The sequence below is a fragment of the Populus trichocarpa genome, chromosome 1 (assembly GCF_000002775.5).
Source record: "Populus trichocarpa isolate Nisqually-1 chromosome 1, P.trichocarpa_v4.1, whole genome shotgun sequence".
Lineage (NCBI taxonomy): Eukaryota > Viridiplantae > Streptophyta > Magnoliopsida > Malpighiales > Salicaceae > Populus > Populus trichocarpa.
In genome coordinates this window covers 47,930,180-47,955,019 of record NC_037285.2, presented here as the reverse complement: position 1 = coordinate 47,955,019, position 24,840 = coordinate 47,930,180, and the positions used below count along the sequence as shown (strand labels likewise).

Sequence of the window (24,840 nt, the reverse complement as noted above, 5' to 3'; positions counted from 1 at the left end):
CTAAAGCGACAGAAACAAGGGGCTAACACAATCAACACGAGGAAAGTGATCAAACCGTACTGCTGCCGGCTGTTTTGAAGATAATTTTAACAATGATCAAGTTTTGTGATAATATTTTTTAATATTATCATGTGTTAGCATGACCACAGTGGTAAAACTCGGACATGAGCAATGAGTCAATCTGAGACTCAGTTTGAGTTGATTCAATCTGATTTGTTTTTATGTTTTAAAAAAGTTTTTAAAAAAATTTCAAAAACTTTTATATTTTTTTACTTTAAATAAATATATTTTTAGTGTTTTCATATTATTTTGATGTGCTGATGTCAAAAATAATTTTTAAAAAATAAAAAACATTATTTTGATACATTTTCGAGTAAAAAACACTTTGAAAAGTAACCATAATCACACTCCTAAACACGCGAATCTGTTTAATTTGAGATTGACTTGGTTAAAATACTTTTTTTACCGTTGATTTTTTCTATAATTTTTTTTTAAATAAAATTATTTTCATTTTAAAAAAAAATTTTAAAATTAATCCAAATGAACCGAGACTTGTATCGAGTTAACCTTAAATCAAGTTTCACTACTATGAGCGGGACCAATATTTTTTTTCCTGTATTTTTTTACTAGGATATTTTGGGCGGCGATTGTTATTTTACCAATAATGCAAGTGTTTACCCTTCAGGAGAGTAAATTACTGACATTTATTCAAATTGTAAGAAGTCAAAGTCCCCATTAATTAATAGTGAAGCAAATCTGTTAATAGGTTTGCATCATACCATTGATAATTACTTGTTTAATCTCTATGTTTAATTACGTTTATATCAAGCTAAGTTTTTTAGGGTGTATAAGTCGCATTTATACACTTCAAAACAAAAATTAAAAACATGAGAAGTAGTGCAAGGTAAGAGTTTGGTTTTGTTACAAATTAAGAGATTCGCTTATTTTATGTTTATTTTTTTTAATTTAAATAAGAAAATTTATTAATTTTTAATAAGAATTCTTTTAAAAATATTAAAAAAAATTAGTCTCAATTAACATATAAATTGATCCCAAGATATTATTATTCAATAAAAAAACTATTGCAGTTACAAATCATAATCTGGGTAAAAACTATCCAGCTCCTTGTTCATTGATACAAGCAGGCAAGGGTAGTTTTTGGTATTGTTATAACAATTATTTTTCATTGAAAAATATATTAAAAAAATATATATATATTAAAAAAATTATTTTTAATATCAAAATAATTTAAAAATAAAAAAATAATTTTAAATAAAAAAATCAAATTTCTTACAAACAGGTTAAAAGTAACCGAGCACATCATGTCATTTGACTAGGACAAGACAAAATTAGAAACCCAGTAAGTATTTATGTCGAGTAAAATTAGGTTTTCACTTAGACTGAGTGACGTAATAAAAATACACGTGAAAGACACGAAGCATGAAAATCTAATTTTATCTAAAAATGATTTGATTAAATCCCTAATTCTATTCAAGAATAATCACACTAAGTAATTTGTTTATAAATTATTTCTAGTTTTAACCAATTTTTTTCTTAAATATATAAATAGGATTCATCATAAAAACATATTTATCAATAAAAATATATATATAAAAAATTATTTTATGAGCTAGGTTCATATAGATTAATAAAAAATCTATTATAATCATAAATATAATCATAGCTATCACGTTTAATTTAACTCGTTGACTTGAGTTTTTATTTTAGATTAATATGATGTTCAGATTAATTTGCATGTATTTTGACTGATTTTATAAAATCTAAAATTAACTTAAGTTTTAATTTTAAAAAAAATCATCTGAAAATTTATACTTTCTATCATCATTACCTAATACATTTAAAACAATCGGATATAAACTCATCTCATTCACTTTTTATATCAACAGTAAAGAAAGATGTTTTTTCTATGTTTTTATTATTTTTTTAATTTTATTTTTTAATATTTACTTAATTTTAAATTTATCATCATAAAGTTATTGAATTTAAAACAAGCTCATGTGGTGAAGTGACAAAGAAATCCATCCATCCATCCATCCACGTGTAAGAAACAGCCGACTAGCTAGAACAAAGAAACGGAAATCGCTTTGTTGATGGCTCAGTGGTAGATCCAATTCCTTTGCTTAATACATTAATTTCTTACTTTAAATGATCATTAGAGAAAACCACTAACCATTCTGACTGTTAAACTGCCGAACCTCCTTGTTTTTTCCTTTCTGTGAATACTCACCTTCTTTACTGTTTCTTTTGTCAAGCTCAAGAATATTTTTGAAGGGGCGGAGCTGAATCTTGAGACTTCTGGCAATTCTTGAAGAGAAAAGAAGTGATGATACTGGTGGCAATAGTGGCGGAGCTGATGGAGGAGTACATGGCGTTTCTGACTAGGGTTTTGGAACATGTGTTTAATGATGCACCTTTTCCAAGAAGGGTTCGTTTTCTCATTCTACGTAATCTTCCTTTTGCTTCCTCGTCTCATCGTCCTCCTCTACGTAGAGCTAGCTCCTAGACTTCACTGAAATTGTTTACAGGGAGTTCTCCTCTCCCACCACAACCACCCACCTCTTTGTTTATGCTTTATTCCTTCGTTTTTTTTTCTTTGCTGTTTTATCTCCTTTTGTTAATAGTTTGAGAGTTAATTAACTTAGCTTTCGTTTGCTTCTTTTTGTTTTTTTTTTTTTTGAGTTTTTGTATGATAATTAGTGGTTCTCTTTTGTAATTTAAGTGTTCTTATTTATTTTTTTAATCTTAATACATTCTATTATGTTTGGATTAATTAATTAGATTTTGTTTGAAATTGATAGAGTACTGAATGTATGTTCTGTGCGGTAGAGATTAGAATATCCTCTATTTTAATTACTTCAATTTTTTATTTTCATTTCGGAAGACAACAAATTAACAAGCTTTATCCATTTCTTCGATGAGTTGTAAAACAATGGCTACGATTTCTGAATTGGAGTTGCCTTTGTTTTCACTTCTTCAATGGAGAGAGAGAGAGAATGAGTGAGTGAGTGAGTGATGGACATAGTGACAAGACATAGTGACAAACCCACCCGGTCTATGACTAGGAGATTAACATTTTAACCCTCGAAAGGCAAAAAAAAAAAAAAAAAAAAGTCTTGTTCCTTTCCTTTTTTTTAATTTACCACTTTTTTCTCCCCTTTTTTCTCAAATTTACAACCATAAATATACATTGCTTAATATTTTTTTAATTTTATTTAATTTAATTAGGATTCACTACTATCAATAATTTTTTTTAACTTATTAACAAGTTGTTCAATTTTCTACTATAATTAAATTTAATTTGAATTTAATTAATAAATGAATCGAATTCACATAATTTGAAGAAATGAAATTCATTTTATTTTTTATATTATTATGAGAATTTTTATCTTATTCCTTTAAAATTCTTTAAAAAAAGATGGATATATAAGTATTTTTAAAAAGCTAGTTTTAACTTTAATTTTCTTTAGTCTAGTAGATTAGAAGAGTTAGTAATTGATTTACTTTTGTATTTCTTTTAAAATTTAATTTTATTAATTTAAAATTTAATTTCTGATACTCAATATTATTTAACATGCCATCATTTAATAATTTTTACATTCTTTAACACTTAATTTTAAAATCATATCTCTTTAATATTTATCCATTTAATTTTTGTATTTCCAACAAAACACAACCTTCATAAGCTAATTGCGTGTTTGAGAGTGTGGTTGCGATTGTTTTTTAAAATGCTTTTCGTGCCGAAATGCATTAAAATGATGTTTTTTTTTTTAAAAAAAAATTATTTTGGAGATCAGTGCATTGATTCAAAATACATAAAAAAATTAATTTTTAGCAAAGAAATTTTTAATTTTTAAGGAACGTGATTTACACCGATCTTTGTAATACACGTGTCATTCAACTTCCTTTCAGGATGAAAAGTTTGGGGACCATGACGCACCACCTATTATATAATTTACTCTCACCATTATTGATGGTTTAGCCTCCAAACATGAATTTTTTTTGTCGATAAGCTAATGATTTCAACTTTCCTGTCAATTTTTCCAGATAATGTTCTTGGTTTGCCATAATAATGATGACAAAGACATGCAGCCCTCAAAATTTCCCAGTGCTTATCTAATTTTATCGAGATTTCTCTGTACTTGTAAATATTCTTTGCTTGATATGTTATTTCTTGCTGCTTTTTAGCACGTCCCAGATTGGCTAGAAATCAGCTTAATTGCTTTATTATTGTTCTTGTCGGAAATCTTCCTTGAAACCTAACTTGGAGACGAAAATGTCTTTTTTTAATAATGTTTCATTGCTGTTTCGAGAAGAGTGCTTTGCTTGTTTTTTTGGTCATGTCCGTGTTTTTCGAAATAAAAAAAAGATAGTTGAAATAAATGAGATGTTTTTCTATATTTTTTATTTGAACTAATATAATATAATTTTATTTTTAAAATAAATTTATTTATGTTTTTGTTTTATCTTTAAAATCAAATTAATATATTTTTATCTTTTCACTGTTTTTCTTTTCTGTACTGAAATATTTTATGTTTTACCTAAATTATTTTGAAAACTACAAAAACATCGCTGGTTAATGAAAAATTTTAAATCAATTGAAATAATCAAAATAACCCTATATATATATATATATATATATTAGAAAAACAACAAAACCACACCCAAAACATTCTCTCTTCAATTTATGACTTCTCTTTCTTCATAATCAAAATTTAAACCAATAAAAAATTTACTACCCAGCAGACAAACTCTCTTCACAATCAAAATTTAAACCAATCAAAATTCTCATGTCTCCTCCTCCTCCTCCTCCTCCTCCCCCCCCTCCCCCCTTGATCCACTCCCGATATCCAAGAAACGAGAGAGAAAGAGACGGAGATGAGTCTAGAGGATGACCCCAAAGCTTGGAAATGGACATCCAAAAGAGAACTTGGGATTTGATGAAGGTCCTAAACATTGCTTAGAAGCCCAGACATGTTCACTATCGAGTCCCTAATTTTGCTGGCGCCTCGATCAGCTGCTGCTAAAAATTTATAAAAATGCTTTCAATGGGACCATCCGAGATCGATCATCCCATGAGGTTAGTTCATTCTCTTAGTTAGTTCATTTCATTTACTGTCTTTTGCTTCATGAAACTGACGTGTTATTAGTAAAAAAAGGGACTTTCATGGGAAAAGGAGGCAAGAAATAAAAGCATCTCCCTTGGAACTAGATGCTATTTATATGGATTTTTAATAATGTAAATATGTTTTTTTTAAACATTATGTGCATTACAATGGTAAAAATATATTTGAAAGAGCCAATTGTATTAATATATTTGATACATGACTATTTTAACAACCTAATATGACTTGATTTACTTGACGAGTTTAAAAACAACCCAAATAATTCTCAATCAACCTAATATTAAAAGATAAAATTAAAAAAAAAATCAATTAAAAAAACTCACCCAAGTCAACTCATCAAACTCATGAAACGAGTCTTAAGATTAGGATAATCTCATAAAAAACAAACCGAAAAAATATAGATTTAAAAAAGAAATCAAAAGAAGAAAAAAACTAGTAAAAAAAATATTATTACAATAAATATTATTTTGTAAGGTTTTGGTTTTTTTGCAAGATACATAGAAATAACATTTTTATAAGAGATTGAAAAGCCATATTAATATTATTATATATATTTTTTACTTTTTTTTTAGCACATACTTTGAAGATGTCCTAATAGGGTATGGTTAACAATCTAGTAAAATATAAATTAAGATCTGATTTTTTGTTAATTTTAAATTTCAGATATATTTTTTGTTGTGGGATAGATTATTCAAAATCAAAATTCTCTCTTCAAAATCAAAATTTTGTTCACTGTTTGGTTGGTGGAAGTTTTTCATTACGATTAATGTATTCTTTGTAGTTGGGTTTAAGAATTTTTGGTAGTTGGATTGGTGAAGAATTTATTACAGTAATTTTCATAGTAATTCTTACATTATTAATTAAATATGAATGATCTAGTTAAAGTTTACTTCAGTAATGCTACATGGGTGGTGTTAGTGCTGCCTAAATATATAATTAATAGCCTCATTGAATATGAAAAATGATTTAAAAAGAAATTTGTTAATTTATTAAAACTACATTTTGATAAATATTTTAAAATTTCTTCTCTGGGATTTATTCTACGTCCCTTTCATTTGTCTCAATTGGATACTAATTACTATTTGCTGTGATAATTGATAAAAAGAATCACAAACATTGAGGGGAATTATTGCAAAAGTATCTCATTCTTAATGAATCATTCAATGCTATTTAAGCACAAAATATGAAAATACTGAAAAATTAGTAAGAAAATCACTGAAGAGAGAAATTAAAATCAAATTGGAACTTCAAGAGAATAATTATATATATAAAAAACAAATTGTAATTTGGGGAAGAACTGACGGGAGGGATCCCTTCTGTACTATGACCCAATCATTTGGCTTGCAGTACTGTGCTTTGAGAGTGCAGCTTCCATGAAATATATTAATTATAGTGGATGATCACACAATATAATATGGCCGTAAAGAGTGGTTGGTGAGCATGTATATTTTAAACGAAGATATCATATACAAAAATGATATCTTAGTGACAACAAATTCTTCCACAGAAACAATCTGATCATTACAATTTCTCATACCTGAGGTTCTTCTCTTGCACCATGTAGCCCTCCTCGGCTCAACTTCCATCACCAAAAATTTTAAAAATGGCTTGTGCGATGGGCTACCATTGTCGGAGGAAGGACTGGAACTGTATATGGCAAGGGACTGGATATTTTAGGACAAAAATAAGATCTATTGCTTAAGTTTGTATCAAACTCTGGCTACACTAAGACACAATTGCAGTGCATGCCACAAAATCTGTCTTTGAACAAGAATATTGTTTTCTAATGTCTAAAGACACATCGGCAAAGCAAAAACCCTCCAAGGTGGGGTTATTCATCATGAGATTTAGCTCTCAAGAAGGTTTGGTTTGGGAGGTGAATTTCTCCTAGCTCGTGAATTTAAGGGCCATGCTGCCTAATTCTTGGATTCTATGATCGATATAGCTTAAATATTAGCCCCTAGTGCTGCAGCCCACTTGCAATTTGATGTTAAGAATCAAGAACCTCCTCCATAATAACTTTTAGGCATGCCTATTGTTCTCTGCCTGCCTAGGAATACACTTGCAAATAGCTAGGCAGGCATCATATTATCTCTTTTGAAATAAAATTATTTAAAAACATACATTCGATTGTGTTTTTTGAAACCCTTGTTCGAATTTTCTCTTTTGAAATAAATATCAAGAGAAATACTATTGTAGACAAAAGAGGTGAAGGATTCCATTAAGTGAGAATAAAAAATATGTCAGTAATCTTCCAATAAATGTCCACACGGTATTGTTCCTTATCAGACAGTCCGATTCCATTGTTCACAAGGTATTCTGAGAATTTTCTACTACATTTGAGAAAAAAAAGTAGATAACTTGGTCCCTCTACTTTGCACATGTGGTTAAATTAAGCTCTTTACTTTAAAATTGATCAGAACAATTTCTTTGCTTTCAGATAAAAACAATATGATAGATAAATGGTGTTACATTCTGTTACTAAATTGGCCATTTCGCCTAAAGTCGTGAGTAAATAGCTAGCATATGCCCATTTAACCACCTTTTGATCGTTGAAAAAGTAAGTGGCAATCTACTACCACTAGTCACAAAATTGAATGGAAATGTCAGTTAATGATATATAGGGATCAAATCAATAAAATTGAAAGTACAAATTCTAGATTAAATGATTTGAAAGGGTATAGGGACTAACTAAAAACACACCGATGTTGTATATGGATAATTTACAATGGGTACTTTTGGTGGTCATAGTTTTTTTTTTCTTTTTTAATCCATATCCCTTTTTATTGTCAGATTTCCCATATTATATATACGCATGGTGAAATATTATATTTTATTTAGTTAAGTATACATGGACAATATATTATATTTTTTTATATTTATACTTTATTTATTATTTATTGAGTAAAAAATTTAGATATTCAAAAAATATTTATTAATTTTGAGATATGCATTATTTAATAAAAATTAAAATTGCTAATATATATTTGAAGTTCGCGTGTGTCTATATATATATATATATATATATATATTAAAAATCTAAATATTCTTCAAATATATCTATATAATATAAATATATATTTGAAGTTATGTTCTAATGAATTTTGAATAGAGTTTTACAATATTTATACTTATAAAGTAAAGTAACAATTCAAAAAATACTCATTTATTTAGATTATGTGATGTGATATCTATCTGTTTCATGTTAAAGTGTTATCCCTACCCACAACGAAACAACTAATTTTCCTTTTTCTTCATTTCCCCTCTTTTATTTTTTTGATTAACGTGGGTGTCCGGGCCAGTTTGCGCGCACCTCGACTAATTTCACGGGCCCTGAAATTAACGACTATATAAGCTTCCAGTGACCATCATATTAGCAACCACAAGACTCGAACTTGAGACTACATGAAAAATAAATCCCTTGATTTCAAACTCTTATCACTAGACCATTTACTATAGATGTTCCCTCTTTCATTTTTTTGGTTATATGGTTAGTGTGATTGCTGGAATAATACGTTAGTGTGATTGCTGGAATAATACCATAATTTGTTAGGATTCGGTGGTTGTGATGGGAATAACAGTAAATTTATTATTTATTGTGAATTTAGTATATGATGCTCCTACCTAATTGACGTACAAATAAGTATATATACCATTGTACTCATAAAAAAATATAAATATCAACCCAAAATATTCCTTTTACTTTCTTAATTAAGCTTCTACAAAGATTTTTTTTGAAACATATGTATATTTTGAAACAAGATAATATTAAGTTAAGCCTGTTTAAGACTGGTATGAGGTGACTAATAATTAGTTTCTGAAACAAAAAGATATTAAATTAAGAATAATTAATCAACACCGGTCAATGAACTAACTAATTAATTAACTTTCTGAAACTAGAAAGATTAATATCTAATTTATAATGCAATACGAGAGAGAGATGAATTTATAATTTACTATAAATTAACATTTGGAGACTCTAATTAATTAAGAGGCCAAGCAAATAACAATATATATATATATATATATATATATAGTGTACATGTGGGACTGTAACTTTGCGAGGCTTTCTGTATAGATGGTGGAGAAAGGAAGAATATGGTAGAATATAAGTGTTGATCATCACTTTGCATCAAAACCCAGCTTTCTTTCCTTAAGCCCATCCAATCCATATCACATGAGTCATGATATATATTCCTCTTCGTCTATGTCATCGGAAGCTCTTGACCGACACATCAAGTATACATAATTCATGTGAGAGGGAGATTAAGATACCATTCCCTTCTCTAAAAGAATTGTTTTTTAATGTTTTAATTATTTTGGAAGAGACCACATTTTCCAAATTCCATTGAATTTAAGCACAAGAAAACTAGCAAATGGAATATATCGCATGGCGATGGAATAGAACCTTGAAGGAAGCGATGCCAATACCCACAAAGGAATATCTTCTTGGGTCTAGCTTGTCTTTCTAGCTAGTTTAACTCTCCCCTTCAATTTCCTTTGCTAGCTTTATGTATTGAAGGGGAACCCTATATATATTGACCGCCATGGCTACCATCTTAGAGCGAGCATTCAAGTCTTTCTTATCTAATTCCATTGCTTACTCTTACTTTTACTTTCGAGAAGACCACACGAGGTTCGAAAATATCAAGCACAACATGCCTAAGGGGAGACCACTTTCTTTGCAGGTTCGCTTTCATCTCCTCCTTCAACTAGTTTTTCTTTTTCTTGTTTCTTAGCAATCAAGGTATCTTCTATATATTGCTTCGGCTTTCATCACCCTAATCTTCTCGTTCAACTTGCCAAGCAAGAGAGAAAATACAAGGGTTCTTTTTCTGCCTAGATGAAATCAATTTTCTTCTTCTTTTTGTCTCTTGTTTTATTACGTACTAGTGCATGGTGGAAAACTCGTTTTTTTTGTTTTATTAGGGAGAGGCATAGAAAAAAAAAAAGTCTAGTTTGTTCTATATGTGAGAAAATAGGTGAGAGGAAAAATGACTTTTGGATCTTATAACCCCATTTTGCTTGGTGTTTATACATGGATTTAAAAAAAATGATATGGATAATATTTTTGGTGAATAATTTGCATATATCTTTTAATTATTGTAAGTTAGAACTCCCTCTTCCAACATATATATAATGGGGAAAAAAATACTGCCCTCATTTTTTTATATATATATATATATCAAGGTTTTTTTTAAGAACAAAAATTTACATTAGCTTTAAGGGGGTGTTTGAGTAATAGCAACGAATGTTTTTTCAAATATTTTTTCACTTGAAAATATGTTAAAATAATATTTTTTATTTTTTAAATTTTATTTTTAATATTAATACATCAAAATGATCTAAAAATACTTCAAATTTTCTTTTAAATTTTCAAAATTCCGGTTAGGAATCCTCAAGCCGGTAAGAGCAGGGTCTAAAAAAAATTATTTGGTATCTTAATCAATAAGAACTGAAACATGTTTCTTCTTCTGTTTGGTTTCATTATAGAAAAATAATGGAAAAGCCGACTTTCCCAAATATTCCTAACCCTAGAGAACATAAGAATCTTGAAGCTATATCAATTTAATGTAGGTCCAACATCAAATCAGAATCTCTCCAAACCGTGTTTAAACCGTGTTTCATCTTTTTGCTTTATTAGACTGTGGAGCTCAAAGTCAGGATGTGCTGCACTGGCTGTGAAAGAGTTGTCAAAAATGCCATTTACAAGCTTAAAGGTATATCTTTCATTCCATTCTTCAAGTTCGGCAAAACAAAAAAAAAATATTTTTGTTGGATTCAAATCTAATATTTTTCATTCCATTCTTCAATTTATGGATCTATGTATTATCAGGTATTGATTCAGTGGAGGTGGACTTGGAGATGGAAAAGGTAACTGTAGTGGGATATGTTGATCGAAACAAGGTACTCAAGGCGGTGAGGAGGGCAGGAAAGAGAGCAGAATTCTGGCCCTATCCGAATCCACCATTGTACTTCACATCAGCTAATCACTATTTCAAGGACACAACTAGTGAGTTCAAAGAGAGTTACAACTATTACAAGCATGGCTACAATCTTGCAGACAGGCATGGGACCATCCCGGTGAGCCACCGGGGAGACGACAAGGTCAGCAACATGTTTAACGATGACAACGTTAATGCCTGCTGTCTCATGTAGCTAGCTAGCTGTATGTATCTTCAAGTTCCAAGTGTGTGCATGCGTAGCTATGTGGAAAGGCTTGTGTGTAGAATCTAAGTGAGATTTTATTTGTATGAGGATGGAATGTATCATCAATTGTTCATCCTCTTGTCTGCGAGCCATGGAAAAGTTTGAGTGTTGCTTTGTATGTTCTGGTGGTATGGTATGATCAGTGGGAATATATTCAATAGAACAGCTAGCTTCATGCGCTTGTTTTCATGCCACTGTATTATCTATCATTGTATAAAAAGATGTCCATATCAAATAATTCTGCCTTCTAGTTCAAATTCCAAGTCCTAATTTGTACTATAATTTATATATGTTTTCATTATTCTTTTTTAAGAATTGTTTTATAATTATCATAGCTAGTATATATGATAAAAAAAAATATCAATTTTTTTATTCCACGGTCAAAAAATAATTTCAAATCAATTTACACATTGAAGGACACATTAAAAAACATTTGTTTTAAAAGTCTAAAATATTTAAAATGTCAAAGACAGTGCGTAGTAAATCTTATTTAATAATATTTTTGGTTATGGTTACTATTTTTAAATTAATATATATTGAAGGACACATTAAAAAAGTATCTATTTCAAAATTTAAATATATAATTAATTTAACCAAATACTTTTAAATATATGATTATTTGATATAAAAACACAATAACACAAAAGAATAAATTATTAATCTCACATCAGTTCAATTTCCTCATATATATATATATGAGAGAGAGAGAGAGAGAGAGAGAGAGAGAGAGAGAGAGAGAGAGAGAGAGAGAGAGAGAGAGAGAGAGAGAGTTTCATGAGTGAATAAAACATGGTTAAAATATTAATTGCCATTAATTCAATAAACCGGGTTCCCTTTCTGATCAAATTTCTATAAACAATGAAAACCCTAATAAGGGCCAACAAAGGTAGTGCGTGCTGATTCCTGAATTATTGAATTTAAATAAATTTAGAATACTTCACGGCTAAGGATAAAATAATTTGATTGGCCAATCACCAAAGTTACTTCCCTATGCAGTTCCTCACCCTCCACTTGTTGTCAAAATAAGCTTCAACTTTTTTCCAGGAGATTCCCCTCTTTTCCTTTTCGTTTCTTGCTGTTCTTTCAGACAGGTTTCCTTCTTTTAGAAGGCTAGTCATTCTCGCACAGTTTTGACCATTGGATTGGTATAGAATATTGCATCAATGGCGGTAGGGTTCGGAGAATTTGAGGTATGGACCCCATTGCTAGCAAGAAAGTGGATTGTATAAATAATTGTTATCATAAAAAATAGTTCAAATATCTTGTTCCCATCTCCCTAAATCCCCAGGAGAAGGAGAAGGAGAAGGAGAAGGGGATTTTCCTAGCTAGCTGGTATTGGAAAACCATTAGCTAGCAGTACTGTAGTATTCATTCATCTTCATTCTTCCACGATGCACGCTTTGGATCATCAAATCCTTATCTCTTGATTAAATACCTATTTTATATATATATATATATATATATATATATATATATATATATATATATATAAAATACCTAATATACTTTAGCAATGTGTTAATTTCCTTTTTCTTAGTAAAAATTAATATTAATGTACAGATAGACTGATTGCACACTTAATTAACAAAGAATATTATGTCTTTTCCATTCAATTTAAGATATTTTTGTGAATAAGTCAATTGGATGTAAATTTGTGACATGAAATGTGTTTCAGATGTGTTTGTAGATTAGATAGACGACATACAATCTAACAAAGATAATTATACTAGGTTATTTTCCACACAATTGTTTTGGCTTGGACTAAAATTCTTTGGAACATAAAAAAAAAAATATTTAGACTGTCTTGAACTTTTTGATATTATTATTAAACTTGATACAACAATTTAAACTTGAAAAATCATGATTTGATTCTTTACTTAGCCTGACTTTTAAATTAATAATACGGAAGTTGTTCTAACGTAACCTTGTTGACTCAACAGGCCCTACTAAAAAAATCAAAGAAAAAAAAAAAAACAAGTTATATTCACCGTAGTCAGCCTGCCAAACCTGCAACCTAGGTTATGGTCTCCACTTGGTTGAATTAATTCTTTTATTTTATTATATGATAAAAAATACAAAAACCGATTTACAATCAACAAAATATTCAATGATAAAATTTAATAAAAAAAATCTATATTAAATGATAGAATTAAAAAAAACAAAGGGCAAAAAAAACCCTAAAGAGCTAGTAAAAAAATAGCCGAGATATGCGAGCCTGAGTGGCACAATGTGGATGGGCCTATTACAGAACAACCTAATTGAGCCGCGTGCCTAGGCTAATATTTATTTTCTTTTTAAGAAGGGCCTAATCCCTTATTTTTTAAGAAAAAAATAGACAACAAATCATCTGTTGAATAATATAAAATATTGCTCTTTCTCTAGTGCTAAACCCATGACCTATCATTGATCACAGACACGCGTTGACCAATTAAGCTACATGATAAAGATGTTATAAAACAATTAAATAAATATATAATCCTGATTCAATGTTCGTATAAACACTTAAACCAATTCTATGCTATTTAGTGAGTATTTGGAAGGGTGATAGTTTCTACTTTTGAGTTTGTTTTAAAATTATATTTCACTTGAAAAGTATTAAATTGATGTTTTTGTAGTATTTTTTAATGATTTTGATATTCCAAATATAAAAAAAATACAAATAAAACTATTTTAATACAATTTTAAATGAAAAGTGTTTTTTAAAATTACTCTACACCACAATGCTACACACTCAATTAGTTGTGTTGTTAATACCTGAATATATTTTAGCAATATGGTTTTTTTTAATAAAAAAATATTAATATACAAATAGGCTGATTGCCTACTTCACGATGATGAATATTATGTCTTTTCTTCCTGTACATATTTAAATGATATTTTCGTGATTAAATTAATTAATGAACATAGATTTGTCATTAAAAAAAAGACGAATCACTATATTAAATTGAATATGAAATATCTAAACTGAATGATGTTAATTTGTGGTTAATTAATTTACAAATTGACCTGTTAAATAGTGCTGTACAAGTATTGACTTGCAAAACAATAAAAGACAAATTACATAGAAACTTTCAGATTGAAATTGTCCCTTGCCTTTGGATTGACCTATATATCTAATATTAATTATTTTTCTTTTTTCCAAAAATTTGAAGCAAAAGTTCAATTTACTTTGGTTGAAGGCCTCCATATTTAACTTCGATCCCATCTTTAATTAGCTAAATCTCTCGATTTATATATAATGGTGAAGCTCTTAAAAGAGTTAATTGCCCCCTTTGACACATTTAACAGTAGAAAATGTAAGTAATTCGCAACATTTTGTGGTCAAATAATATGTAAGTTATTTGATTTTTTTATATATAAACTTGTTGGAGAATAATATAAATCATATTTTAAGATCTGATCTAATAGTTTAAGTTATTGGGTTGAGATGATTCTTTGATATGATATCAGAGTCTTGATTACCAAGCGGTCATGAGTTGAATCTCACCATCCTCATTTATTTGGTAAAAATTAAGTACAAGGTAAGTGCATAATATATCAACACTGGCAAAAAAAAGGTTGAATTTATGGACACTAACCTTTTATCTAATATAATAGTTTTTTTATTCTAAAATTTCCTTCTTTACTAATCAACTAATTTTTTTATATATATTTTTCAAATAAGAAAAAAATTAATTGTAATAGAGCATAAAATTCATGAAAAAGCAAACTCACAAATAAGCATGAAGCCATAAGAATTAGTAATAAATTAGTTTTTTATTCTCAATAAATAAATTAGTTTTGTTAAACTACATGAGTCACAATCTAATTCCTTTTCTTTATTGGGTGCCAAAATGAACATTGAAAATTGAGTGACCAAATAAACAAAATACCTTGATAAAATAATAATAAACAAAATACCAGAAAATAAAATAAAATTGGGCCACCAAAAGAAATTTCACAAGAGACCAAAATTTCCAGTGTCCATTTGTCTCTCCAATTCCTACAGTCTCAAAGAAGAGAAAAGGAGCGGAGACGCGGAAGAAACCCACGACCACCAAACCACCAAAACATGAAACCCCAACACAAACTTTCACTTTCCTTTCGTATTTTTCGTGTTTTTGTTCATAAAAGTATAAAGGTTTTGTCTTGAATTCACATTCTCCTTGAACCCTTGTGTGGATTCTATCAAATTCTGTGTTTTTCTTGGGGTTTCGATCATCATCGTCAACTTGTACAAAAAAACCAAGAAACACAATGGCCAGTGACACAAAAAGAGGATCTCTTTCTCGTTTATCACCATTAGCTAGGCCTTTTACCTTGAGCAAACCCAATAATTCAAGCTTTAGTCCTTCAAATTCTGAGCTTGATCGGTCCTTTTCAAGTTTCAGTTTAGAAGGTGACTCCTTTGCTTTTTATCCTCAATACCCACCAGGGGTTTTGCAAGTTTCAGCTGATTTTTCAAGTCTTGCCCGCGATTCTTCACTTCAAGATACAAGCTTTAACCCTTCCAGTTCCATGCTTGATCGGTCCTTTTCAAGTTTCAGTTTAGAAGGCGACACCTTTGCTTATTATCCTCAATACCCATCTGGGGTTTTGCAAGGTTCAGCTGATTTTGGTTTGTTTACTGAGTCAAAGTCAGACTTTGATGCTGTGCCTGTAACCAAGTCCACTGAACTTGGCTATGAGGCTCACAAGAGTGGTGATCTTCGAGGGATTCTTCACTGGAAAGATAAGCATGGTGGTTTTTCAATGTTTAATGATGACCCCACGAAACAAGGTGTGATTTAAATTTCATGGCAGAGAATCAGTCGTGTAAATTAGTTCTCGTCAATGTTTTTTTAATTTTGTTATATTAGTTTTTTTGCTGTATAAAAAGACTGAATATGGCTTGTTTACTTTTTATGGCTAAATTCTGAAGCTTGCAAGTAGATAAGAGGAAAAACCTATTCATTCCAGCATAAATTTAATGCTCTTGATGTTTAATATTAGGCCATGAATTCAGCTTGAATAACTTCCTTGATTAGGAAAACCGTATAAATTGTTGATAGCTCCTAAAATGGCTTCAACAATGCCAAAAGTACTAATTGATTGATTGTTCATTTAAATGACAAGATAGTCTGTGTAGAACTGTATGTGATGAACATAAGTGTTTCCTTGTGTCTTTTTCTCTTGAGAAATTCTGGCAATGAAATTGGCTATCAAAATGTTGCTGATGGGGTTTCAACATCAATGGGATAGCAGTAGTAGCTTAGCAAAGTTTGGCATTTGGGCATCGCTAGCCTGCTGAACTTGTATATTGAAGAGAATAGAACCTGCGTGGTGTTTTTTCTGATGAGATGTAAAATGCACTTCATCATCAGTTAAAACCAAAAGCAGAGGCGGGTGCTTTGGATGATCATGGAATGCTTGTTGTTGACTGCTAGTATCTGACATGCTAACTTTTCATATTTGCATGGCACAACCCATCCTTCTTGAGAAACAAAGCAGCGTTCATTTTCAGAGGAAATTAAAACCTTTTCACTGTGAAATGAGATCCACGTGTCTTGTTAAACATTATCCATTCTGTGCAATATAATGCATCCCATGCATGGGATTGAGGGGTTGATTTATTTGTTGATTCTCTATTCTTTATTGCTCATTTTCCTGGTATAACCTTTCTTCTTAAAGTAGATTTTCTATCAATGGTTTTTTTTCCCCCATTGGATGAAGTAATTTGATAGTCTTTTCAATTGCTAGTGGGTATGTGTTTATTTCTTCTTTTCTGGCTAATGTAGTTTCATTTAATCTTTTCAATTTTACTAGGTTTTTGGACATTTTATAAAATGTCGAATGCATATTAATGAATGAAATTACTATCTTTGTGGTAGCTTTAGTTCACATGCTATTCATCTTCCCAGCAGGATCTCCTGCTGAAGGATTGAAGCTGAGTCCCGAAACATCTGATAGTTTGTGCGGAAAACTCTCTGGGATCTCATTAAAGGATCATGAAGTCAGACCTAAAAGAACTAGGGAAATTGACTCTCAATGTGTGCCAATCTCTTTGAAGTTCTCAAGGACATCAGATTTGAACTCTTCTGCCATACTTCAAGATCCTCAAAGCGGGATAAATTACCTACCACCATCAGTATCTTGGAGCTCCTGTGATACAAACATTGCTTATTTTGGGAGAAGCTTATCACAGCAACTTGATTTTCATGCAGCCAAACAGAATGTTCCCCCTTCATCAGATATCAATTCTTTGCCAGTTTTAGTTTCCGAGCCATCAGTAGCTAGTACAGGCTATTTACCCTTTAATCATGTGTTGTCAGAGAACCTAGATTCTGATGGAGATGGTGGAGTCAGCAAAAATAACTTTCTTGGGTATGGTCAAGCAAGTTTAAAGAAGCCTCATGCTGTTGTGGATAAAAGCAAGGAAGTTTTCCATAATAAAGTCCTGACAGATAAAGGCAAAGAAGGAAAAATGGGCAAACCTGTCACTCACGAGGTTATGGAGCCCATGCCAATGGCAAAGTCTGAGCTGCAAATCACTTGTCCCAGTCCTCCTATTGATTTGACTCTGGAAGTGGATAAAAGCAAGGAAGTTTTCCATCATAAAGTCCTGGCAGATAAAGGCAAAGAAGGAAAATTGGGCAAACCTGTCACCCATGAGGTTATGGAGCCCGTGCCAATGGCAAAGTCTGAGCTGCAAATCACTTGTCCCAGTCTTCTTATTGATTTGACCCTGGAATCCCTTGGTATTAAAGAAAGTGATCCTATTGAAAATTCTTCTAAAATAATCAACGAGAATGATTCTGATCTGGATTCTCCTTGTTGGAAAGGAAAACTTGCCGCTGAGCAATCAAGCTGTGAAGTTTCTGTACCTGATAATTTCCAGCATCTTAAAAGCGAACAAGAAGCATGCAGTTATTTAAATCCTCTTGCGCCTCATTTTTTCCCCAGCAGTGACAAACAAAAAGTAAATTACTGTGGAAATGAAGGTGATGGAAATGATTGTTTTTCTTTCCAGAAGACTGCGTCTTCTGTGGTTAATTTATTCTCCAGAGAACAGAGACTACAACATTCCGCTACAGCTGGATCATCTTCTTCAGAACAGAGCAGTATTACTGAGGCACATTGCTATAGTGACATGCATGTTCCTAATAAGGAATATGAGCTACTCACTGACTCTAGCAGTAGCTCCATGCATGGCTCATCTTGTGTGGTTCTACCATCTGTTCTGGAAGATTACTTCACATCTAGTGGCCAGCTTCTGACTGGGCAATGTGTTGGTGGATTTGGGAAGGCTATCAAGGATACAGCACCTAATGGTTCAACTAGTGTGTCGTTGTTTGCAAGCAAACATGTCTTCGATTCATCGTCCTGTAGAGAAGGTGTTTCTACTGATTTAAGTGAAACATATGGGGGTGCAACTAAGCCTTTGTGCTCACCTCCAAGATTAGATTTTCAAATAGTGGTTAAAACAATGAATGAACTGTCAGAATTGCTTATGCAAAACTGCACAAATGATTTAGATTCTCTGAATGAGCATGAACATGATATAATCAAGCGCATTATCCATAATCTTACTCTGTGTATCAGAAACAGGGTTGGAGAACATACTCTTATGTCTGAATCAAGTCATCCTCACACTTCATATTGTGTTAGGAAATCAACTCATCTAAACAAGGTATGGTGTTTTGGTTTCTAAAAGTTGTGAATCTGATTTGAGGAGATGGAAGAACTTCACTTTCTTCTGTAAATTATATCTCAACTTCTGTTAGCATATTCAGGCTCATAATGGGTTTTGAATAGTTATAAGTTTTGTATATTGCTCGTTGTAGAAGTATCAAGGTTGTCTTGCTATAGTTATGTAGGCACATGGTCTATGTTATTACTAACAATCAAGTTCACTGTTTTATTTTCTTGAGAATGACTTTTGTTTGATACCTTCATTACTCACATCCGATATGATTGCTGCTCAAAACTTTTCTTATTCATGTCAATTGCTGTCTTCTTTCTCCATGATAAATAACTTGTGTTCTTCCGGGTTATAGTTGAATGAAGAATTTCTTTTCTCCTTTTGTGCTATGATTTGTCTGGTATTGCTTTTGACTGCAGTAGATATTTCATCTGGCCTTTCATCATTACTTATTGCGAACCTGAATAATATCTTCGGCAGTGCTCGAACATGGAACTTCAAACAACAAGGACAAAGGCTGTGATGGTTTCGCATGAACTTGGGCATCAGAATAAGCATGAAAGGCAGATGAGTTCTACTAGTTTTAGGGAGAGATTCCTGGATTCTTTAAATGCAAGGAATGGAGGATTCAATAAAAATGAAGACATTACTCAGGTACCAATCTCAATTTCTGGAACTTGTGGGTAGAATTTATTTCTAAGCAGCCAAATCTTTGCATTTTTGTTGGTGATGCAGGTCAATGAGAAGGCTCTGGAAGGACATTATGAACTCGAGGAAGAAGAGAACCCGCAAGTTTTGTTCTACAAGAATTTGTGGCTCGAGGCTGAAGCAGCTCTTTGTTCCATGAAGTATAAAGCTTCTGTTCTGGGTATGAAAACTGAGATGGAAAAGATAAAGATGGCAATAAGATAAAAGATATTGTAATTACCTGAGCTCTCCCTTAAGGGCTTTCGATGCAACCTTCTGTTCTTCCTGCCCTCTGCTGTGAGGTTGGTGATTTTAATGTAAAGTTCTTGCGTTGGGAACCCACCTTGCATCCAGATGTATATACATGTAAGTTATACTGGTTTGACAGAAGTTGTCAAAGCACTCGACTTTATATTTGATACTGCTGGGGCACATGGGCAATTGACTGTTTCATTGATGGGGCTAAGGGAAGGAAACATCTTTTTATTTCTTTGACAAACAATTGAGTATAGTAAAGACTACTGTCCATATAATTCAAATGCTGCAAGTTCACTATTTGAAGGGGAATAAATATCACTAGGCTATAAAACCTAGTATGTCCATATATGCTTTGGCTCGGAATTTTATTTTTGCAGAACTGATTGAGTTCTCTAATTTGACCTGCTCCCATGCCATTTTGATTTGTGATCCAAACAAGAGTTCATGGCTATGTGCCTGGCTCCATATGTGTCCTTTCCTTTAACCTTCTGCAGCTTTACTTAAAGAGCTCAAATCACATTGGCTGAGCTTCAGTATTAAAGATGCAACCTTTTTTTTTTATGGTTGCCCTTATTTTTCTATTTCATTGGCCTAGCTTTGTTCCTTCATGGGCTTCAGAGATACCATAATGGTGTATCTCATTATTTCTTGTTTAGGAAAAGGAAATTAAGACTTGTCTGAATTTTTGGGCATAAATAACTAAATTCAGGCACTAGCTCCCGAGCTGATTGCCCTAACTGCATAACCAATTTGCACATTGGATACCAATGTTATTTTAGGAAAGCAGACAGTAGTGGTGGAGTCATAGCATGTTGTGATATGCTACTTGTAGATTGGCATCATCTCATCGACTCTTTAGCTTCATCACCTTGTCTAATACCTGTCACATGGGAGTGCCAAGAACCAATTCATCCCAAAGTAATGTCTAATGCCCACTGAAAAACATGGGCTTGGAGCCTCCAATGTTGGATGCAAATGCACATCACCATGATTCATCAGCATATCTGAAGAAGATATCAGCATTTAATTATGCATGGTTACGAGACCCAAGCCAATCCAAGGTTTTTTTTTTTTTTTTAAAATAAACTTTTAAAAAATAAACTCTAAAACGATGTTGTTTTGAAAGAAAAAAACCTACTTTTTTTCACTTGGTTTTGTTAAGGTCTTGGTTCAGTAGTTTAGTTTACCAGGCTATCTTGTTAAATTAACCAGTTGCTTCTTATAACTATGATCTCATGTCAAAGGGGATACATACACTTTCACATGTGGTGCTTTCCTTAATTTTAACCATTTGCTGCTTATTGTTCTTTTACCTTGTCATGGTAAATGGTCATTAGAAATCTATGCTTCCTGTATTGTCTTAATGTAAGGAAATAAGATGGAAATTCCATGGCCAGAGATTGGAGAGGGTAGGAACAACTTCATTTGTCTCTCATTTACTGTAGAGTGGTACCACAACATGAAACGTATTAGCTAGGCTTAGGATATGTGTACCCACTTGGAATTTGGAAAGTACAAGGGACAACCCATGTAGTCACTAAGCCACAAGGACAAAAGGGACTAGTCACTGTAATGGAGGGGACCTTTAACTTGGCAATTTGTTACCATGTACCCTAACTCCAAAACTTGCAAGTATCAGTACTTAGTTTATGCAAATTATAATGTTCTTTCGTAGATGGCCAGAAAGAAAAGAGAAGAAATCAGTCTGTTTTGTGGTTCAAGGATCAATGCTGCCAAACCACATGGTGCATGCATTTTAGCTTACATGAGAAGAGAAAAACTATCTTCTTTACTCTCTCCATATGGTTCGTATGGCGTATTTTCTCTTAATCATTATTTCATGAAACCGAAATGATTCTATTGCCATCACGAAAGGTAGGATCATAAGATGAAAGAAATGGCAGGAAGCAAGCAGGACGGCAGCTGGTGGTAGGGTAAAAGAATATAAAGCAGAAAAAGAAAAAGAAAAGAGAGGGATGACTGTGTAGGTCGAGATAAAAGAAGACAAAAAAATGGAGGTGAAGGAAGAGACGAAAGAGATGTTAGGGAATAGGCAACTGGGCCTGGAATATGGTGCAGTTATTTAATGTTACCTTAGAGCAACAATCTGGGCACCCGGCATTGAATGAGGGAGATCAATGCATGTGTAGGACAAAATATACCAGCCCTATCCCATCCAGGTGGGTCAGAGATTTCAGAGAAAGATGTTGCTCCTCTTGCCAACCCCTTTATTATTATCGTCCTCTCTTTTATCCTTTCATCTATCTCACTTGTATTTATTAAGTTCAGGTAATTTAAGTTTTTTACACACAACTTTCTAGTGTTTGTACGTATAAGGTAGTAATTTAAGTTTTTTACACACAACTTTCTAGTGTTTGTACGTATAAGGTAGTAATTTAAGTTTTTTACACACAACTTTCTAGTGTTTGTATAAGGGAGTGTTTGATTATTATTTATGGATAAAAAAATAGAGATAATAGAAACAAATAAAACATATATCTCATACATAAAAAGAAAAAATCATTTTAAAATCATTTCAGAAACAAATTTATCTTTTAGCAAATGACTTTGCTCTCCATGTTATTAATTCTTGTTTTGAAATTACAAAATTCATTTTAGAAATATTATAGAAATAGATATATTTTATATTTTTATCTTTATTTCTCTAACAAAAAATATTTTGATATCTGTTAGAGAATAATATGAATCATATCCTGTGACCTCACCTAACAGTTTAAGCTATTGAGTTGAGATGAATTTTTGACATGATATCAGAACCTTAATGACTAAACGGTTACGAGTTCGAATCTCATCATTCCTATTTATTTGATAAAAATCAAACACAAAGTAAAGTGGACTTATACAAATTTCAAGCCAAACTATTAAGTTGGGATGATTTTTTGATAATATCTATTATCTCTATCTTCTCTGCCTTGAATCGGTAACCAAAGAATACCTAACAAAAAGGATTTGCTCTCCATGTTATTACTTCGTATCCAAAACCCAAACTTAGTCCAATGAAACACTAACTTATCAATCTAGGTTTTAAACGTAATAAGGATTTAGATTTAAAACATAAAAATTAGCCCCAAAATACACATGTATGATGTAAATGCATTTTCCTGATCATCATCCTCTCATTCATCGAACATACTCAAGTATAGTATTTTTATATACTTCTTTGTAGCCACAATCGGGTTTATTCTTCACGTTATTATTTTATATTTGAATCCAATGAAAGACAATGAAAAAGAAACTTTTTTGAAATGTATGGATCTAGGTTTTGGACGTGGTAAAGATTTAGACTTGGCATGTAAAAAACTAGTGCAAGAATGCCCTAATGGTTTGAAGAAGAAGACAGATCTATACACATGCATGATGTAAATGCGTTTTCCTTTATCTTTACGGCTGTTTTGGAGGGGTGTGTGTGTACCTATAATGAGATGTTGCTATCAACACCACCCTATATGATTGTGGCTGCTTTCTGGGATCTGCTGCCACTCTTTGCAGTAGTTCTCCCAATATTGTTAATGCCATGCCATAATTATAATATGAAAGCCTTATATAGCTGTAAACACTGAACATAGCTTTACTCTCTTTTCTTTTCTTTCCTCTCTGTGCTAGCTACTCACTTCTACTTCTGCTTCTCTTCTTTTTCTGCTGCTTAATTTCTTTGCCTTTTCTCATTTCTTTCTGCAGGAAAGTATCATATATATGATCCCATAAAGAAACCAAAAGATTAAAAGCACTGCAACCCCTTTTTTTTGTGTGTGTGTGTATTCAATCTTAGCCGTTCATTCCTTAACATATTTTGATGACTCATAATCAATAACAGTCCAGATTCTATATCTTGTCCCTTTTAACTCTTCAAGGGACATGGAATGTTCAGTGTAGAATGAGGGGAAAAAAGCATGCCATGCACCTCTCTCTCCTTTCTTCTCTCACTCTTCAATTCTTTCGTCTTCTTCTTTAATATTTTACAACATAGAAATAAAAATAGTTGCAGAGAAAGCAAGAGGGTATTTACTCTTTAGTATTCATAGTATTTTCCCAACAGTCATGTATTTTCATTCCTTTTCGTATATGATCAAAACTAAGTTATGTATGACAAAAAAATTTACGTAAATTAGTATATCTATGACAAAAACATTTTTTTGGATTGAACCCAAAATAATAACATATAAAACAAACCAAAATAATAACCCAAAACTTCGGATAGAGTGGAGCACGTTGGTAAAAGGTAAGTTTCAATGTCAAGTTATCATCATTTTGGTTTATGGAATTTTGTGGAGGATTTGGATGGCTAGAAATCAATTGATATTTCATGAAGAGTTGCGGATTGTAATTCAATTTTGGAGCTAGTTTTACATTTATTGCTTTATAGTTGAATACAGATGATAGAAAATTAATGTTTACCGGGTAAAGATGCTTATAAAATGAGTCAAAAGTAAGATACAAGAAAAAAAACAGAGAAGAAAACAAAAACTTGAAAAAATAAAAAGCAGACAATAAAAAATAAAACACCAACAGATACAAATTAAAAAAAAAACATCAGGACTAAATGAGCTAATGTGCCATGTTTAAAGTCTTGATTTAATGTTATTAGACCAAACCATAATACCTTTAAGTCCATAATTAAATCAAATCCAATAACTTGGACAAGTTTTGATTCAAACTTTCATGACATTACTTTTCTCTTTTTTCTTTTAGATTATATGTATTTTTTTTGCTCCTTCGTGTCAAAGAACTTTCTCAATCCAATAGCTTAAGCTGTTAGGTGAGATTCCAGGATATGCTTTATATTATTCTCTAACATATTCCATCAAGTGAAAGTCTTTTGAGATTGAAACTTATACAAATTCATACTACGTTGTACTTAAT

General features: G+C 31.5%; 2 protein-coding genes and 2 long non-coding RNA genes across 8 annotated transcripts; 3 read left to right on the top strand and 1 right to left on the bottom strand.

The window, feature by feature from the left end:
• Window positions 1–2,001: 2,001 nt before the first annotated feature.
• On the top strand, window positions 2,002–2,812 carry LOC112323364 (uncharacterized). The gene is made up of 2 exons (XR_002976807.2): window positions 2,002–2,122; window positions 2,274–2,812. It is a non-coding gene; the product is annotated as an uncharacterized LOC112323364 (long non-coding RNA).
• A 6,844-nt stretch (window positions 2,813–9,656) lies between these two features.
• Window positions 9,657–11,611, top strand: LOC7490721 (heavy metal-associated isoprenylated plant protein 30). Its single transcript, XM_002300486.4, has 3 exons — window positions 9,657–9,832; window positions 10,789–10,864; window positions 10,981–11,611. The coding sequence occupies exons 1-3, from the start codon at window positions 9,692–9,694 to the stop codon at window positions 11,301–11,303; spliced, it is 540 nt and encodes a 179-aa protein (XP_002300522.1). The 5' UTR covers window positions 9,657–9,691; the 3' UTR covers window positions 11,304–11,611.
• A 3,673-nt stretch (window positions 11,612–15,284) lies between these two features.
• Window positions 15,285–20,305, top strand: LOC7490720 (uncharacterized). 5 transcript variants are annotated; one of them, XM_052455205.1, is made up of 5 exons: window positions 15,285–16,113; window positions 17,204–17,820; window positions 17,986–19,002; window positions 19,495–19,668; window positions 19,750–20,305. In XM_052455205.1, exons 1-5 carry the CDS (start codon window positions 15,591–15,593, stop codon window positions 19,924–19,926), a joined length of 2,508 nt encoding a protein of 835 aa, XP_052311165.1. In that variant the 5' UTR covers window positions 15,285–15,590; the 3' UTR covers window positions 19,927–20,305. The 5 variants fall into 5 exon arrangements, with proteins under 5 accessions (XP_052311165.1, XP_024440448.2, XP_024440444.2 ...); XM_024584680.2 differs by having other exon boundaries at window positions 17,210–19,002; XM_024584676.2 differs by having other exon boundaries at window positions 17,204–19,002.
• Window positions 16,295–19,497, bottom strand: LOC127905659 (uncharacterized). The gene is made up of 2 exons (XR_008059915.1): window positions 19,263–19,497; window positions 16,295–18,196 (listed from the first exon to the last, which is right to left on the bottom strand). It is a non-coding gene; the product is annotated as an uncharacterized LOC127905659 (long non-coding RNA).
• Window positions 20,306–24,840: the final 4,535 nt, after the last annotated feature.

Coding starts and splice junctions, on each gene's coding strand:
- LOC7490721 (XM_002300486.4), top strand. CDS start 9,692: ATGGCTACCATCTTAGAGCGAGCATTCAAGTCTTTCTTATCTAATTCC. Junction 9,833..10,788: donor GGAGACCACTTTCTTTGCAG/GTTCGCTTTCAT, acceptor TTGCTTTATTAG/ACTGTGGAGCTCAAAGTCAG. Junction 10,865..10,980: donor TGCCATTTACAAGCTTAAAG/GTATATCTTTCA, acceptor ATGTATTATCAG/GTATTGATTCAGTGGAGGTG.
- LOC7490720 (XM_024584676.2), top strand. CDS start 15,591: ATGGCCAGTGACACAAAAAGAGGATCTCTTTCTCGTTTATCACCATTA. Junction 16,114..17,203: donor TGATGACCCCACGAAACAAG/GTGTGATTTAAA, acceptor TCTTTGTGGTAG/CTTTAGTTCACATGCTATTC. Junction 19,669..19,749: donor AAAATGAAGACATTACTCAG/GTACCAATCTCA, acceptor TTGGTGATGCAG/GTCAATGAGAAGGCTCTGGA.